The sequence below is a fragment of the Nuphar pumila genome, chromosome 11 (genome assembly GCF_984573655.1).
Source record: "Nuphar pumila chromosome 11, dmNupPumi1.hap1.1, whole genome shotgun sequence".
Classification (NCBI taxonomy): Eukaryota; Viridiplantae; Streptophyta; class Magnoliopsida; order Nymphaeales; family Nymphaeaceae; genus Nuphar; species Nuphar pumila.
Genome location: NC_143259.1, coordinates 38,783,490 through 38,802,673, shown reverse-complemented (window position 1 = coordinate 38,802,673; position 19,184 = coordinate 38,783,490). Strand labels below are relative to the sequence as shown.

Here is a 19,184-nt window from a genome sequence, read left to right as displayed (position 1 = left end):
ACCCTGGGTGCGGTCAACGCACCCAGGGTCATTTTGATACATTTTTTTGATTTTTTTTTTTTAGTTTGCCCTATGAAATGGTACAAGGGTGATTCTTTGGACAAATCAAAGGTGCCGGAAAAATGCAAAGGGTGTTTTGGAAGGGGTGTTGTTTTAGAGTTGATACCTGGGGATTTGAAGGCAATAGGAAAAGGTTGCAGAGTCATTGTTGCAGTAGCTCCTGCTGCAACTGCACCACCAGGGACATCGTATAAATCGCTCAACCTGCCCTCACTGTTATAAAAGGTGGGGCTGTTGTCACAACGGGAGAAGGGAGGCATCCTAAAGGGGAACGCGTCGGTGCGAGACAGCTTTTGAGGCGCCGGACTAATACCTTCCCTCTCTTCAGCTCTCCTTTGAAGCCACCAACCTAAAGGGAATCATTCACGGCCAAGGCTGTTGCTGTTGCGCCTGCAAAGCTCCCTGCTGTGCCTGCGCTACTACTGCCCGTCTCTGATGTGCAACCAATCTCCCCCCATGCTTCCAACATTCGGCCTTTGGGACAAATTAGTAAAGCTAACGTTGCTGCCCCTTATTACTTCAAATCACATCACATTAACCCTTTACATGTCTCGAGTGTTGCACCCAACCAGGGTTGGGGACTCTAACCAAAGTTCCTTCACGTGATGCACTAACTAATTGCCCCCAACTAGTCTCCCCTCCACTTCCGGAAGGAAAAAGCGCAAAACACAAAATCCCCTCCACTTCACGTGATGCACTGACATTTATTATATGTCATAAAGAACTGACATATCTTATTATATGTCATAAAGAAATCTAAAAATGTAAAAGAAGAAAAGATGGCTGGAGACGGTACAATCCCTACCTATTGTGGGTAATAAGATATAGAACGGCCTTGCCCAGGACCCGCGTCGGGGGAACCCGGACCCCTTATATATATATATATATATATATATATATATATATATATATATATATATATATATATATATATATATATATATATATATATTTTTTATTTTTTTAAAATTTTTTTTTTGCCACACCCCCGCACCCGGGTTTTTTGGAAGTGCCGAATCCCCGCACCCGCACCCATGTGACTTAGCTTGTAAAGTGATAGCGGCCAGATCTCCCAAACCGATGCATTCGGGATAGGTGTGTTACAACCTTAGTTCACCTATTCGATATGACTCAGATAGCCTGGTTTAGAAGCCTGTGCACGAGTAGGGGCGGGAATCCTAGCAAGGTACTTGCGCCATCACTAGATCGGCGTTACCTCACCTCTGATACAAGACCTAGTTTCTAGGCCTTTCTGGTTCAACCGAGATTGTAGTGCCTTTCTTTGTGAAGGTATTGTTGGATCTCTTACGAAGGGACTCATGTTCCTCCTCTTGTAGTTCTACCCTTAGTCACGTACGATATGTTTGGACTACGAGAGCAGATCGAGAGGTCTATAGTAACTTCTAAGCGTGTATTGACACATTAAGCTAATCCTGTTATGTTGCTTTCGCCTAATAGACAGATTGCTCGCGATTGTCTAAAGGACCCGAGCACGATCAGTTGGAACTGGAATGAGTTCACTGCGGGCTTCTATAAAGTAGAAGCATTGGGGATTTCCTGCCAGAGATCCATACCCCTCTTATCGTGGTTGTACTTTTGAATAGGTACGTTGCGTACTACGATGAGTAGGATGAGAGGTTTATGTCTGCCTCGAACATGCAATGGCATGTGTTTGAGATCACAAGAGTGATGTTTCTACCCTCACTAGGGATTGACCCCTTTCAGCGTGATTATGCATTTGAATAGTTACGACGCGTACTGCGGTGAGTAGGATGTGAATTTTTGGTTGCCTTGAACGCGCAATGGCGCGTATAACACATCTAAATAATAATCATGCGCCTTCACAGGCAAGATGCTCGATTAGGTTGAAAGACCAGAGCATGAGAATGGGACGGCGGTTAAGAAACCCTCCGTCGTGCTCATTCGGGACGGTTCATCAAGAGAGAGGATGGATGGTACAAAACTCCGATGGACAGTCATATATGGCAATCTCGGGCAAAGATCCGACCTTCCCCAGTCATCGGAGGTTAGGGGAAATCCTTCGGGCCACTTCTGCAGAAGTACGGATGCGCATCCATTGGGCCTTTGTTTGCCTTTGGGGATTTACTCTCTTGGTCACAGACCGTCCCCTTAGGAAGCGGACTCAGTCAGTCATTCGGAGTATAATAAAATACATAGCATAATGGACCCCCGAATCAATCTCGGTTGTTTCTACGTTTTGCCTTGTGCGTACCCACAACGGCCTGCTCAGTAATGAGACAAGATATAACTTATACACATGATCGTGAGATACACATGTTGTGATGTGCTTTGCTTGCTTGCTTGTTAGCTCGGTAGTTCGGTATGTTATTCGTTGAGCTAGGTACGCCCGTCGAGGCGTTACCCTTGTTGGTTAAACTACTTACGCAGTTCCTTGCTTGGTAATAACTAGCTTCTCATACTAGTTGATTGCTTATCTTATATTGTTTAGGAATTGCTTGTGATGCAATAGTGTGTGCCTCACAATTAATGTAATCACTTGTCGATGGACTGAGCCATCCTATGGTACTTGGATGTATTACGAGTGTTGTTATGAATACCTGTCTGATGAAATTGCTTTGCTTGGCTGGTGGATAGAGTTAGTTACTCTTCACCTATTATATTTAAGAAATTGCTATAGTTGTTTGTTCAGCACTCTGATCCTTCCTGCTCTTTTACGTAGCTGTCTGCTTTACTAGAGCTTTGCTTACTCCACAACACATTTGGTTAGATCTGCTAGTCTTGCTTGTTTCTGCTTGAGCTAGCGTTTATCTTACTTATTGCAGCTTCTGCTCTTTCTTGTTCTTTGCACCCCTACTAGTCTGTTGTGTGACTGACCCATTTCCATGGGCAGGTGGTGAACAGGTTGAGACAGCTTGCGATGGTATGATGATGCGATGCATTCGAGGCAATGCCCTTTCCTGACATTGCGCTCATGGGGACTCTTTTGATAGATGGTACAAGGTTTCTTTGAAAGTATCTCTTTCGATTATAACTCTGCATTTCTAAAACTGTATTACCAAAATGTGGTTCTTCTTTAATTTCAATAAAATATATATTTGAACTGCAAATCGGTTTGTAAGGGGGAATCTGTTTTTGGTTGTAATGTGCTCAAGGTCTAGGGACTTGTTGTTTTGAACCTGATCTTCCGCTGAACTTCTGTTTTAAACTCTGATAAATGATTGATTTCAAAGCTTTCAACCTTTTCATAAAAGGTTTCAAGTCCATGATTTTGGGGCGTTACATTTACTATCCATGGTTAAATTCAGAACTCTTCTCCAATAATAGCAATGCTTGCCCTACAGATTGCATTCAGAAAGAGACATGCGAGGAATCAGCAGATGCACTTCAACCAGAAGAGGTTACTACTCAAAATTTGGAATCAGGGAGGTATAAGGGTGTTGTCTACACTCGGCGAGAGAAGGAACCTCCATCTTTTCCTTTCACAGACATTGGTTCTCCTACCTCTGTTTCACAGATGTTGGATGTTACAAGATCTACTCGGACCCGACATCCACTTGAAAGGTGGGTGAGCTATAAGAATTTTTCTTTGGATTTTCAATTGTTCCAAGCGCCTGTAAATAAAGAGCATGAGCCTCTCACTTTTTATCAAGCTGCAAACTCTAGAAGATGGGTTGAAGCGATGAATGAGGAAATGGAAGCCTTACATGAATGTGGTACATGTGAAGCTGTGCCTAGACCACTAAATAAAAATATGGTTGGGTCCAAGTGGGTGTACAAGAAAAAATATAAACCAGATGGGAGCATCAAAAGGTATAAAGCTAGACTTGTAGCTAAAGGATTTACACAAGAACAATGACAGGACTTTGATGAAACCTTCAGCCCTGTTGTTAAGATGGGGACCATTCATATTGTATTGAGTCTAGCCGTTGAACATGGATGGCCATTAAGCCAACTAGATGTCAAAAATGCCTTTTTGCATGGGGATCTAAAAGAAGAAGTTTATATGGAACAACCCAATGGATATGCAGAAGAAGATGCCAATCAGTATGTATACAAGTTGAAAAGAGCACTCTATGGATTGAAGCAGGCCTCCCGATCTTGGTTCGAGAGTTTTTCGCTGGAGATACAAAAGCATGGTTTCTCTCGGTCTCTTCTAGATCACTCATTATTCATTTACAAGGAACGAAATGTCACCACTCTTCTATTGATATACGTAGATGATATCATTGTCACAGGGAACTGTAGAGATCATATTGAGGAAGTAAAGAAGTTATTAAATCAGAGATTCAAAATGAAAGATTTGGGAGATCTGCGCTATTTTCTTAGAGTTAAAGTTGATAAAATGTGTGATACACTTACTCTTACTCAACACAAGTACACGATGGATATTCTTAATAAGGCAGGCATGAAGGATTGTAAGCCATTGGCAACTCAAGCATCATCTATCAGAAATTGAGTTCTGAAGAAGGGGATTTATATGGAGATCCCACTAGGTATCGTAGCATAGTTGGCATGCTGCAATACCTGACTTTTACTAGACCTGGCATAGTGTATTCGGTTAATCAGGTGTCAATTTATGCATCAACCTCATATATCACACATGGAGGCAGTTAAGTGGATACTATGGTATCTAAAGGGGACGGTTGGTGTATAGGAAAAAACGAATCAAATCAAGGTGCACATGAAATTACTATTTATGTTGATGCTGATTGGGCAGGTGATCCAGATGAGCAATGATCAGTGTCTGGTTGTTGTGGTTTTATTGGATCGAACATGATCACTTGGAGTAGTATAAAGCAAAAGGCCATTGCTAGGTCAAGTACAGAGGTTGAATACAGGTCAGTGGTTGCTGCTACCGCTGAGGGTACATGGATAAGACATCTCCTAGCGGAGATGGGAGAACCAATTGCATGATCACTATTGTTGTGTGATAATCAAAGTGCTATTAACATGTCTTTTAACCCCATTTATCATAGCCGAGCAAAGCACATTGAGATAGACCAGCATTCTGTCAGGAAAAAGGTTGAAGAAAAAGATATTGAACCTGCTTTTGTGCGAATTGAAGAGCAAGTTGCGGATATATTCACCAAAGGGTTGACAAAGGACAAATTCTGGATGTTGAAAGGCAAGTTGTTCATGGTCTAGGACCATGTACAACTTGAGGGAGGCTGAAAAGAAGTCGTTATTGGATCCAAGTCAGGTTTGGGCAGTACCAGACCCAACTTGTATACTGGACCCGATTTTAGTAATGTTGTATTTCTCCTATTCAGTAGAGGGTATTTTCGTACCCTAAAATTGTATTAGTCATGTACTTATAACCTAATGTGATGGAAAACACGCTGAGTTGTTCAGACGTGAAACTGCAGCCCCTTCTCTTCCATATTACTCTTCTTCCTTCTTGCGCAGGTGAGTGTGGAGCCCATCACGTTTTAACAGAACCCTCTTAAACTTATGTTTGATTTAATATATGCTAATTTTCCTTTCTTTTGGATTTCAAGAGGGTTTCGTACGAGAACTTTAGTTCTTACCTGTTTTTAAAAGTCTTTTTCAGGCACCGAGGCACAGTGATGGAAGGACCAGCTTACTGGAGGGAGTGAGGGTTATGATGGGGTGGCCTGGGTTCTGACGTGTTCGAGAGTTTTTGTTTTTAGAAGCTATGTGAACCCTCAATGAGGACTATTGAATTAAATCAAATTAAATTCAATTTTAGATCATGGTTTGATTTATTTTATGTCTAGAATTATTGTTCGGTTGTGCATTTTAAATCTATAATGTGCCCCTAGTCCCTGAGATATTTTTCGCAAAGGTTTTAAAATTATTTATTTAAAAAAAATACAAAATTTCGAGGGTCAGTTTGGGGTCGTTACATGCACCCTCACATCCTTCTTTTTGTAAGAAAATTATGTGGCCCCAGCTATACCTGTGTCCTAGCACATACCAGCACAAGTACCCATGTGACCAGTTCTATTATTCATGATTGAGTCTTTTTTTTGTCCATGTAATCAATCATTAGGCTCATGGTAATTGGCAAAAACATACCAAAATATTTCTAATAGTTTAAATTCATATCCATAAATTGTTATATTGCACGTTCATAACCATGTTTACCTAACATAAGTTTAACTACAATTAATTATCAAATATAGGAAATACCCAGTACACATTCTTATAAGTTAATCTGTGTTTGCATGCATTTTTGTGTTTAGATCCCACATTCAACACGGCAATCCTATCTCTGTCCCAGAAAGTAAATAGGAAGAGATTAGATCCTATTTCAACTTCTTTGTCATTTCTGGAAAACTTATCTTTTTGATATCACTCATATTGATGGTTTGTCACTCTTGAGAAATCAAAATTATATGAGCCATGTGGTGGAGGGTTGGAGGGGCGGGAACACTGTCAGTCACGCAAAGGAAACATGAGAACAGATCATATAATGGAACTTCAAGTATCATTTTGGTTAACCATAGAAAAAAGAAGGCAAGCTTTTGAATTAAATCAATTGTTGGGTATGAATTTGAATTATGAAAAACCTTGTTAATGTGTTTTTGCCAATGAACGCAGATTTATCTGAGGAATGGATCATTAACCACTACCTCATACTGGTGAAAGAGAAGTACCAACTACTGGAAATTGATATGAGACAATGACACCAACTGCCTTGGATGGCTTTATGTTTGTCAGAGCCTCCTCAAAATCAATGATAGATATGACCATATCTTAAAGCTCCAAGCCTCCAACCAAGATCAAACAATGGAGCATGGTTTTTCATTCCATTATTTACCTTCTTGATCACATCTTTTACATCAGTGTAGTTCATCCTATCAAATCAACCTCAAATATGAACCTATAAACATGACTCATTTAACCTAACTAGTTTTGATTTTAAGATGGTACCAATGAATTGGATCATAGAATGAAAGGGGAGTACCTTCACGATTATTGGTAACAAGAAGGGCTACTGCACCAGCATCCTCTGCAATATTTGCCTTTGATGTAAAAGTGCAATTACCTCGATCAACCAAGACAATATCGCCTGTAAGCTGAAAATAGAGGGGCAATGGTCTACCCACTGATTAAGATCTACACATTGGAAACACTATAAAGTAGTAGTTGCATAACAGAGTTAAATTAGTGCAAAAATGGCTGAAAGTGAAAATGGAAAGGACCTTATTTCCGGGTTTGCTACAACCATCAGAAGGATCTGATAGAGAAAGACGAGTTCGGTTGGCATGTTTTTCTTTTGCTTCCAAGGTTACACCGAATCTTGCTCCAACACCAACAAACTCGCTGTCAGGTTCATTATCCACCCAGGTTTGAATTTTTACCTGATAAACCACATGAAACAGATATATCAATAATCAAGCCAAAGAGAAGACTGGAACACCTCAAAAATCATGAATTTAACTAGGATTTTTAAATTAAAAATACTCAAGATCATTATATAAGTTTTCCTTAGCATGCGACAATTATAATTACTCTGCGCTTTCATTGGTATGCAAACATATAAGCACCGCAACAAAGTTCAGATAAAATTTTGCCACAAACATAATCCAAAGCATGTACTGGTGAAATTGACAAGTATATATTAGTGTCATAAGTTCAATACGTAATCTCATATACAAGGTATCAAACTTATTTTAACTCAAGAAGAGTCTAATTTGTGCTCTGTATGCTCAAGATCCTCTCAAGAACAAACCACATATATTTGGCTATTGGAGTGAAGGGTGTGAGTTTATGAAATCCATAAGAGCCAATATAGGACAGGGCTGACAACCAGCAGGTAGAGTAGCACAGGATTGCTAAATCCTGCTAATTCAAGAAGTTGTGTTCAATAAAAGGTAGATTATAGCTTGCTGAGCAAGCAATGAAAAGATGTGATGATGATGATAAGGGATACAAAGGCAGCTGAAGAGTTGAAGGCCTACCTTAGATAATATTACGTAGAGAATCTTGGACATCAAGGTGCTTTTTTCAATTAAATTATTGGACATCAAGGTGCTTATTGCAATTAAATTGACTAAATAAGGGGGAAAAATTGCTATCTCCCAGTGAAAGTATACAACCTCCTGCTCACAATCATCTCCAGCTCACTGATTTTCTGTCTTCAATAGCAACTCAGAGACACAAACATTACATAATATGTACAATAATTGTGAGCAGATACGTTCATACCATAGCCACCTTTATCGTTAAAGGCAATTTCTTGGCGAGGGTATTTCTCGGAGAGATTTTTAAAAGTTGATAAATCTCGGGAATATCTCGGAAAAATCTCGGGAGTTTAAAATATTGAAAAAAATATAAATAACAACAAAAAACCTAAGAAAATAATAAGTTTTGTATTATTTTTCTTTCAAAAATATAAATAAACATGTTTTAAAGGTTTTAAAATATAAAAGAAACAAAAAAATAGGAAATGCAAACTTAAAAAAATTTTAAAAAAAATCAAAAAAATATAGCAAAAATATCACAATCTTTTCTATTTGCCGATATTTTGAAAATATCGTGATATATTTCTGATGTAATATCATGTGGTTTTCTATAATATTAAATTTTGAGACTTCATAAAATTTGGCTAAGTGTTTCGTAAAGTCAATACAAATCTTAGGTTTTAGGTGGAGTCAGCTGAGTCTGGGCTTGGCCCAGGACCCATTGACAAGACCTAAACAAGCCAATTAAGATTTGGTAAAACTTTTTATTTTTTACCTTTAAAATCAAGCGAAATTTGGGTTAGATTCAGAAAAAATTCAGAGGCGAAATTCAAGTAATATATCATTAGATGCGTCTCAAAATTCTGAAAACATTGATATTTTGTTTTTCTGAATTCGGGCTACGATTGGCCCGAAAAACACATTTTTTCAAAAATGACCCGCCTCAATGTGACCGGTTCTGGATTGAATCTGATCTGTATGATCCAAGTTAATATGGATCTGGACCCAATCCAAGACCCATATTAATCAACATTTGATCCAGTTTAAGATCCATATGGATAATGGATATAGATTTGGATCTTGAATTCAAATCCAGATCCAAAATCCAAGTCCAATGAATTTAAAGTTTTAAATTTAATATATAAGTTAAATTGAATGAAATTCAAAATTAAAAAGACTCCCAAAAGGGTGAGACACCCTCTGAAACTTTTTAAAAATTTATTATTTAATAAATAATAAATAAATATTAAAAATTTAATTAATTCCGAAAATTTATTTTTTGTATGGCAGAGTTATACATTTGTGGAACTCTACCTAATATGTAGAGTTTCTAGAAGAGCCCACATGGGGGTTAAAATAAAATAGTAAAACAAAATAAAATACCAAATGGATAAAAAACTAGTTAAAAAGGGAAGAGATATGGGTGAGAAACTCGAGGAGGGAGCTCACCCTCTCTCTAGAAGACAAAAAAAAATTTATAAAAAGGGTCTAACTCGCCCCTCTCTAGATTTCATTTTCTAGAGAGAGAGAAAGAAGGAAGAAGGGAAAAGAAAGAAAAAAAAAGCGAAGAGAGGAAAAGAGGAAGGAAGAAAGGAAAAAGAAGGAGAGGGATCTCCTTCTGTTCCGGGCATCCGACGTATATTTTCGGTCCTTTTCCATCTCTGATCGAAGGTACGGGTTTCTCTCTTGATTCGAACATGGAGAAATAGTTTAAATCAGATTTATGTGGGGATTCTAGATGGAAAAATAATAAATCTGATTTTTCTTTACATGTTCGATCACATGCCGTGATGTACGTGGGCATAAAACTTGATTTTTACAAAACACATAGCTTATTTCTTCTGTTTTTCATGTTCTAACTATTGATTTTTCTTTGCAACACCATGTTGCTTATATATATATGTGTGTGTGTGTGTGTGTGTGTGTGTGTATTTTTACCTTGGAATCGACCCTATTTTGGACCAGCCAATGCAGTTCTGGTTTGGGCCAAATGTGACCCCAAACTAGGCCTGTCGCAGGCCCTAATATATATATATATATATATGGGTGTGTGTGGGACTGATCATGCGAGGTCTGGTTTGGACCATATCTGATCCAAACCAGACTTGTTATAGTTTCCATCATGTCGTCCTTGTAAATGTTGTGTTCTGCAGACCAGTTGATCTAAGTGCTTACTTGTCCAGCATTATTTATGTTTCATAGTAAAACTATATTACAACTGTCATTAAAAAATTTATTTCTTTGGTAAACCGATATGCTGACTACGATTGGTGATCGATTTGATGTGTTTCTGGTCAGACTATCGGCTGGGAACAGGTCTGATCAGATTATGTACAATCTGATTCCCAGTTGAAAGTCATCAATCTAGTATACGATGTTAAGAACAAGAAAAATATAGACTGTCAGGTATTTCTGCATATAAAAAATATATATATTTGTTGTCTGGACAGCGTTAATTTTTTTTTTGGTCATGGTATCGGCTTGACTTCACGACATATAATCTATTTTTTTTATCATGTATTGTTTCCCTTTAAGGAAACATGTTCAGATTTAAAATGTATATGCAGTTTCTGTTTAAAGAAACATGTTCAGATTTACAATGTATATGCAGTTTCTGTTTAAGGAAACATGTTTAGATTTAAAATGTATATGCAGTTTCTGTTTAAGGAAGCATGTTCAGATTTAATGCATTTGCAGTTTTTGATGTTTATCATGTATTGTTTTCATTAAGGAAACATGTTTAGATTTAAATGTATATGCAGTTTCTGTTTAAGAAAACATGTTCAGATTTAAATGCATATGCAGTTTCTGTTTATCAGGTATCGTTTCTAATTAAGGAAGTATGTTCGGATTTAATGCATATGCAGTTTTTTATTTTTATCATGTATTTTTTTTACATGTTCAGATCGGTTAAGTGTTACATACATATCCAGCTGAAAAATAAATTTTTGTTCCTATTGTTATCAGATCTGTCGGGCAAATGAGTGTGGAGATCTGGAACATATACCTATATATATGTGGAGATCTGGCCTAGATCTGCCAAAACTCTAGCAGGCAGATCCGGTACCGATCTGCTGAGCTTAGGCTCGCTGTTCCGGTCAGATCTGTTGTGCTTTTGCATATGCAGATCTGATGTAGATCCACCAGGGATTTTGCACATGTAGATCTAGTCTAGATCTGTCATGTACTTACCCCTTTGGGCAGGGCAAAATAAAAATACCTTTAGAGCCAATTTTTCTGTTATAATGCAGGGCAGAGTTAATTTTTATTTGTCAGCAATGTTAATGTTGCACAACATAGCTACTTCGAGGTTGTCATAATTGCTTTTATATCAAAATTGTATTTGAGGTCATTGGGTTGGTAAAAATTGTTTTTTATGTTGTCTTATGACATGCAGTCTTGATTAGCTAAATTTTTAATTGTTTCTTAATGCTGCCCACAGTATGATAATGGTGTCTTGTGCATGGGGACAGCATAGCTATTGCTCGGTAATTATGTTTTGTATCCCGAGTCTGCCCGAATTGACAAAAGTATTTATTGGTTGTGTATGATCATACAAATAAATATCATGTAGGCATAGATGTGCATATCATGAACACGTGATTCTGAAGTGAGTTTTAATGTTTGTGCATGTTTGGATGTTATGTATGAGATGAATCATGAAACCAAAATGCATGTTGCAAGCAAGTGTTCACATGCATATGCAATTGTTTTATATTTATATTCTTGTTGTGTATGAATGAATGTGTATTGTGGACATGTTTGAATAGTTGTGTAGCTACATGTTCACTGAGGATTTTTGCATAAGATGCAACGGTGGTCAGATATGAACCACTGTAGGTCATGTGGGCCACGAGCATGTGTTGCTCTAAGATTTGTTATATGCATTGCAAAATCTATTTGAAATTATTGGCTTTCTAAATTAATTGCACTGTTAAATATTTTAACAGGCCAAGGTCCTGTGTTGTGTTTTGCATGTTGATTTGCAAAACGATTCTTTTGGTAAAAAATTTGATTATTGTTAAAAAGATAAATAGTGTAATTAATATTTTTCTTCCTAAATGTCCCTTCCACAGTGTGGGAATCTTGGATGGTGGTTTTGGAAAAACCGTGAGGATACTAAAACACTGTGTACGATTATGCCTCTGAATCCGATATGGTGGTTCGCCTCCCGACCACGATTTTAGAGAGTTTTCAACCACTTTGTCTGGGGGTGGTGTTGTGACACAATTGTTGTTATTGGTATACCAAGAAAGTAGCATCAGTGGATGTTGATTTTCCTAATGTTCCAATATTAGATGTTAATTTCTAATATTCTAATGAATGGTGTTGATTCCTGATATCGGTTGAGGAGCAAGTGTGAAACTAGTAATAAAATACAAATTGTGTATTAAGCTACAACTGAGAACCTATCTTGAACTTCAAGAATTTGTTGTGCCCGTTTTGAGTATCCACGCGCTTTAATGAAAAGTGAAACTAAACTTGTGTACATTTAATAGAAACATGCATGCAAAAGAGAACTCTGATAATAACTCAATAATTTATTCATGCATGTGCATTGGAATCATGCATATTTACTGTTTTGCATTAGTTCATGCATTCTTGCTTGTTCTGTTTCATGTGAGATATTGTTATTGCATGATAATTGCTTTTAAATACTTGAATGATAATTAAATTATGAGATTGTTATTGTTATATTTCCTTTGAACACTTGCATGAATTTGATTTATGCTTTTTTCTTGCCTATTTGGATTTTTAGAGGAATTCGTATAAAGAATCTTTAATTCTTACCTAGAACTCCCTATGTTTTTCACAGGGTCTGGAGCTCAGTGATGAGGACGACTGTCACAGGGAGCCTACGAAACTGCATGACTTACCTTTTGATATTCTTGGACAGTGTGGCTCTATGATTTTAAGTTTTAATTTAATTATGTTCTCAGACTTTGATTTTTGATTAATAAAGTTAGTTATTTTCATTGGATGATTCAATGCAAAGATCCCTTGTGGTTTGGAATGTTATTAAGTTTGTGAGACCCCGGATCCTTGGGTTTTGGTTTTCGCAATTGTTAAAAAAAAAAATCACTTTTCAACAGGGATGAGTTGGGGTTGTTACACCCGATATTGTCAGCAACCTTGAAATTGCTGATAATATCGCCGATATTTTCAAAATATCAGCGATATCAGTGAATGGTTCATACAACAATTACCAGTATCCACATGGGCTACAACATGTTCTCCACAAGGCCTTTCTTGATAGAAAACAAAATTAACTCATTTTTCTTCAGAAAATCCACATGGATTTGACTCAAATTTGATCCATTTTCATCTTATTCACTTGCATGTGTGTGTGTGCAAAAGTGCACATGCATTATCTTAGCTGTGAACAGTTTCCACCCCAAGGCATGTCATGTACGCTACAAGGAAAATCGTCAAGCTTCCTCTTTCAGGCATAGCAGTTCAGTAAAGTTATGCCAAGGGTTATTATTAGAAGATTACAAAATCCTCCAGGATTTGTTGATGGACCATTGAAGAACCCCTCATGATCTATGTAGTCAAAAGCGCCGACTAGGCACCTAGTCGGGTTAGGCATCAGGAAAACTAGGAATAGGTCAGATTCCTAGTTTTCTTAAAAAAAGCTACATTTTTTTCCAACTAGGCATCTAATATGCCCTCGCCTAGGCGAGAGGGCAGTACTTTTTTTTTACAATAACATGGGGGAGGGTTATAAACCTCTCTCTCTCTCAGGTTGTCACCCTTGCCCGCCACCATCGCCCTCCGCCTCCAGGTATGCCTTCTCTCCCCCTTCCTCCGCCTCTTCTTCTTCTTATTCTTCTCTCCCCTCTTTTTCACTCTCCCATTTTGTTGCCTCTCTCTCTCTCTCTCTCTCTCTCTCTCTCTCTCTCTCTCTCTTCTTCTTATCCTTCTTCTCCTGCTTATAGATCAAGTGCCATTGAGGCTTTTATCACCTCGGCTTTGTGAGATTTCTACTTTTATTCAATTTTGTATGTACAGTTGTTCATGACAAGGGTTCTATTAAGCATACTTCTTTGCCTATTCTTCCTAGATTATTGTTTAAGCACGTTCATTTATGTGGAAAATTAATTGTTATTCTCTATTTCTTATATTTCTATATCAATGATAGTAATCAAATGCATAATTTTTTATAAGTCAGCTCCTGTATGTACCTACTCTTATATCATGAACCAAATGTGTTTCTTTCTCTCTGCTGCATATGTAATTTTATTATTTTTTTTATGTGAATGTGCAGATGGATTCACCAATCTCAACTTGAGTTTTCCTAACACAAAACAAATGCAATACATATATATATATGTGTGTGTGTGTGTGTGTGTGTGTGTGTGTGTGTGTGTGTGTGTGTGTGTGTGTGTGTGTGATTCTTTGATTCTAATATATTTTAGGTTCTTTGATCGTTTCATTTATGTATATTTTATTCTTTCGGTCTTTCATTTATATACATTTATGTTAGACATGTTTTTTTAATCTTTTGCTTATTGTTGATTTATTTATGTTGCATACATGTTTGTTATTAATTATAACAGTTCATTCGCATATTTTTTATTTTTTTAATTAAGGTACCGACTAGTCCGCCTAGTCTCCGACTAGTCTTTTTAGGGTCCACCGACTAGGTACCGCCTAGCATTTTTTACTACATAGTTCATGATCCACCTAATTCAACCTTACGACTCCAGTTATATTCTCAAAAGATGGCTGAAAACACTGCCGAGGACATCTAGAAAGGAATTCTTCCTACTACACAAAGGGAAAAGCATGTAATTGTTGTAAACAGGCTGCATAAAAGGACTCTACCCTTCTATAGGCCCCAGGACCTTTGGAAATTAAATATAATTTTTATATGAGTGTTGTGTATCTAATAGGCCTGAAAATTATGAATAAAGCCTTTCCTACTAAGGCCTCATTAGTATCATTATCAGGTTGTGTTGTGCCAACAAGGATATGCAAGGGTAAGTGAAGTGTCTCAATAACAAATTACAAACAACTTCGCAATAAACATTAGCCTTCACTGTTTCATTTTGCAGAAATTTCTGATTTCCAATCTCAAAATGTCCTAATAAGTGCTTAGATCGAGACAATTACCAAATATGTAGCTCAAAATATCTAACAAATTTGCAACTAAAATGCATCTAGAGAAAGTGCCCAAAGCCGTTTCATTAAACAAGTATCAGGTGATAGCTCACAGTTGAGTTCACCATTTCACTTCAAGCCAAAAACATGTCCTTAAGATGAAAAGTCTACTACAGGATCTCAATGTCATATTTATCAACATAGCCCTAGTCCTGCGCTCAGAAAGAGTCTCTCATCAACTACAGAAGAAAACAAATCCAAAAAAGAAGACACCGAAAAACCATGATAAACAACAAAGATAACTATAAATTTCCAAGAAAAACGGGACACTAACTCATAGTGAAACCCCCAAAATATTTAACATTTGAGAGCAATTTTCCCACTCTAAAAGACCAGGATTCGCCCTTCTTTGCAAAAAAAAGAATGCATTTTTACACTTGGAACATGTTCTTTTCCACTCTGACAATCAGGTTACCTCCATTTTTCGCAAGAAAAAAAAAGGGCGGAGGCTCATAAAGGGAAAGAAAAGAAAAAGATATCCACAGAAAACAAAAACTATGGAACATATGCCAAAAAATTGGTTAAAGAAAACCCAAAATCCTGATCGACTGACATCACTTGCAAATTGCACAGAAAGAAAGTGAAAAGAAGAGGCAAAATGGGCCAAACCAAAACAACCAAAGGAGATTACCCAACAACAGAAAAAAAAAACATAAATTCCACTTATAAACAAAAGAAAATAACCACCATTAAGTCCCATTAACTCATCTTATAAAATTTTCCAGTTCTACAATCACCAAAATCTCTGCCCAACTGTTTCTGAAGCAAAAATAATAATAAAAAAGAACAAAGCAACGCCCAATTTGAAGAAAAAACAGACGTCAACGAATGGACCAATCAAAAGCAAAATTAATTCCCTGGATTTTCAACTCTGGCAGATCTCAAAAACAATCTACAGCAACACCAACTATAGGAATAATAAGAAGCACCCGTTTCATGAAATCCTAGAGCGAGAGAGAGAGAGAGAGGTACCAACAGAAAGCATAATTACTACCAAATTCCCTAGATTTTCAATTCCGACAGATATCGGAAACAATATATAACAATACCAACAACCATAGGAAGAATAGGAAGCACACACTTCATGAAATCCTAGAGAGAGAGATAAAGAGGTACAAAAAACAAAGACAATTACTATCAAATTCTGCGGATTTTCAATTCTGGGAGATCTCAGAAACATTACATAACAATACCAACAACTACAGGAAGAATAAGAAGCAACCATTTCATGAAATCCTAGAGAGGGAGAGAGGTACCAACCAGAACAAACTTGTTATCACATCCGGGCTTCTTTGGGGCATCCTCATCATCATGAACGATGTCTCCACAGAGTGCAGGAGTCGAAGAGACGACCACCACCAAGAGCACAACCCACCACACCCTCCCCTTCATCTCTTGTTGCTTTTTGGTGTGTAGAGAAAGAGAGAAGATGAAGGTGAAGAAGAAGAAGAAAGAAAAATCCAGCAACAAAGATTAGAGTTTACTTCACCGTTACAATAAACAGGAACGGATTGTCATACAAATGAAGAAAAATAATAATTTTTTCATTTTTATTAATTTTGATATTTTTTTACTTTGATAATAAAAATGGGAAGTGCGTGAGGAGGGGCTAAAGCTTTTTACCTTTTTGACGAGGACGGCGCACTAACGTACATATTCTTGTCTCCACGTTACTTAATGCCACCATTTCTAGAAAACCTTGCAGAAACGCCATCCCCTCGGTGAAACGGTTTGGCGATCTTACTGGATCTGGATCCAGGTTAAGCAATGATCGATTCGAGGAACCCTGACCAAGCTCTCTCACACGCTCACTGAACTTTTGAGTCAGTTCAATTTACAGGTCTATAATTGAATCCATCGACTGAGTAGATATACCTTTAAATTTCGACATAAAGAACCAAAACTAGGGAAGTTAATGGATCAGATTTTATACTATATTCGACCAAATCCTATTGGATTTAGTCATATTATAATCAGATGCAGATAAGTTTTTATTTTTTGCTACCCAGTTTGACAGATATCCAGATTTTACAGATATTTGAATCTAATTACATGTAAAAAAAACTAGATTTGGTACAAGCTTTCCACTCCAATCTACATTTGAATCCGTTTAGTCAATATTCAATTAATCGGATCTGGTATTGGCCATATCCTACCCAAACCCAAACCTTTAGCCAAAACTCTTTTGGATCTTGGGTCATATTAAAGCCTAGTTTAAAAAAAACTTATTTTTGCAAAATAATTTGAAACCATTAAATTCACTTCAATTTTTTGTTTGAAATATCACATAAGTATTTGGTTCACAATCCTAACTTGAGGAATAGGATGGTAGTGGACCCGAGGAAAACGGGACCCCACCCCACCTGACCCTGTTTGGATTGGGGATGGAGGTTAAAATCAAAAGTTGTGTGAGGATGAACTTATGCTTTTTTCCGCCCCGTCCCATCCCTGATTTCAATTAGTAAAATAACTAAAATATCTTTAGGGATGGCAGTGGACCGGGGGAAAACGGGGTTCCGCCTCATCCCATCTGCACTGGGGATGGAAGACATGAAACAGGGATGAAGGTTAAAATCAAAACTCGTACAAGGATGAAGGCGGGGCGGGGGGTGGAGACCTTGCCCCTGCCTCCTCCCCGGTCCAATGCCATCCCAATTGAGGAAGCAAACGCCACATAAATTGCACGGTTGTAAGGATGTAAAAGTTTTGGATTTTGGTTGGATTTAGCATTACTGAATCTGACATTATCGGGTCTAGCCTAATCAAGTTCAAATCCAGATTAATAGTGAAATGAAAACGGGGTAATACCGAATCCAAGCCCCATTAGCTATCCATGACCAGATAGAATTTATGCGTAACCAGGTAGGACACATTTGGGTTTGGTTCAGACCCACACTTAGATTCGGATTCATATCTGTGCACCGAATTCGAATCTGGTTATTAATTGGATTTTATTTACTTTACCGGATCTGATTAAAACGGTCGGATATAAGACGTAAAGCCGGTGGCTTTCCCCCATCTCTAATGGGGAATGGCATCTAGGTAATTTTATTATAAACCGTGGAGATTTTTTCCACGATCACCGAGATGGGAATTTGTACAAAACACAATTCGCTGTCTTTATCTTAAGCCTGCGTACGGTCTAGCACGGTGGTAAGAAGATGAGTACGTACGGTGCCCTTTTACATAAAGAAAATGACAAACACACCCTTAACCTTAAACAAATTGCAGCTTGATCTCCGATTAAATCTTCATTGACCAAAATGCCCGTAAAAGAAAATTGATGGACGAGTCAGACTTGGATCTTATTAGTTTTTCGATTGGAAGAACGAAGAGTGCAGCGAGAAGAGAGAAGGCAAGAGATCCTTGCACGTGAGCTCCTAGGGCACGTTTGAAAGCCGAAAAATGCTAGAAAGAAGAAATGACAGCTATTCCGATCATTCTAAACAAGAAAAAAAAAATTTAAATGTGACTTTTGATGGAAAAAAATTCTCACTTGAGATGTGAAAAAATTTCTTCTTTTTTTTTATCAAAAATTATTTTTGATTAGGGCAATCATTCACCCACAGCATATGTTATCCCATGAGGCCAGCACAAGAGGACCTTTCTCCATCTTCATTACCCTCCACCATGTCCATGTCTCTCTCTTGAGTGAGGTTGACCATCTATCTCTATCTCTCTTTGAGAAGGCTGATCGACCCCCTCTCATTTTTCTCATATTTTCTATTTTGTTAATTGCTACAAGTAAAATTTTTTTATTTAAACAAATTATCATACTAAAACTTCTCATAGGCAATTTTTTTTTCTATAAAAATTTTCCTTGCTTCCAAAGGTGTCGTTAAAGCACATTTGGAAGAGAGAGACTCTCATAAAAAAAGAAAGTTTTGCCTATTAGAGCTTGATATGAAAAGTTTTTAAAAAAAAGGCTTTTCGCTTGTTTGTGTAGCCAAGAAAAATAGAGTGAAAAAATATAAAAAAATAAGAGAGGAGGAAGGTGGTGGTGATGTGAGATGTTGGATGGTGGTGGTGGTGGTGGCGGTGAGTGTA

General features: G+C 37.4%; 1 protein-coding gene across 2 annotated transcripts in view; it reads right to left on the bottom strand.

Annotated features, from left to right (window-relative positions):
• The window catches only part of LOC149822284 (signal peptide peptidase-like 4), a 117,161-nt gene extending 100,400 nt beyond the window's left edge, over positions 1-16,761 (bottom strand). For both annotated transcript variants that reach the window (XM_089980967.1, XM_089980968.1), the window contains exons 1-3: positions 16,398-16,761; positions 7,212-7,370; positions 6,974-7,085 (exon numbers count right to left, since the gene is read on the bottom strand). In XM_089980967.1, the coding sequence (XP_089837093.1) occupies positions 6,974-7,085; positions 7,212-7,370; positions 16,398-16,529 (403 nt within the window). In that variant the 5' untranslated portion in view covers positions 16,530-16,761. The remainder of the gene's footprint in view (positions 1-6,973; positions 7,086-7,211; positions 7,371-16,397) is intronic.
• Positions 16,762-19,184: the final 2,423 nt, after the last annotated feature.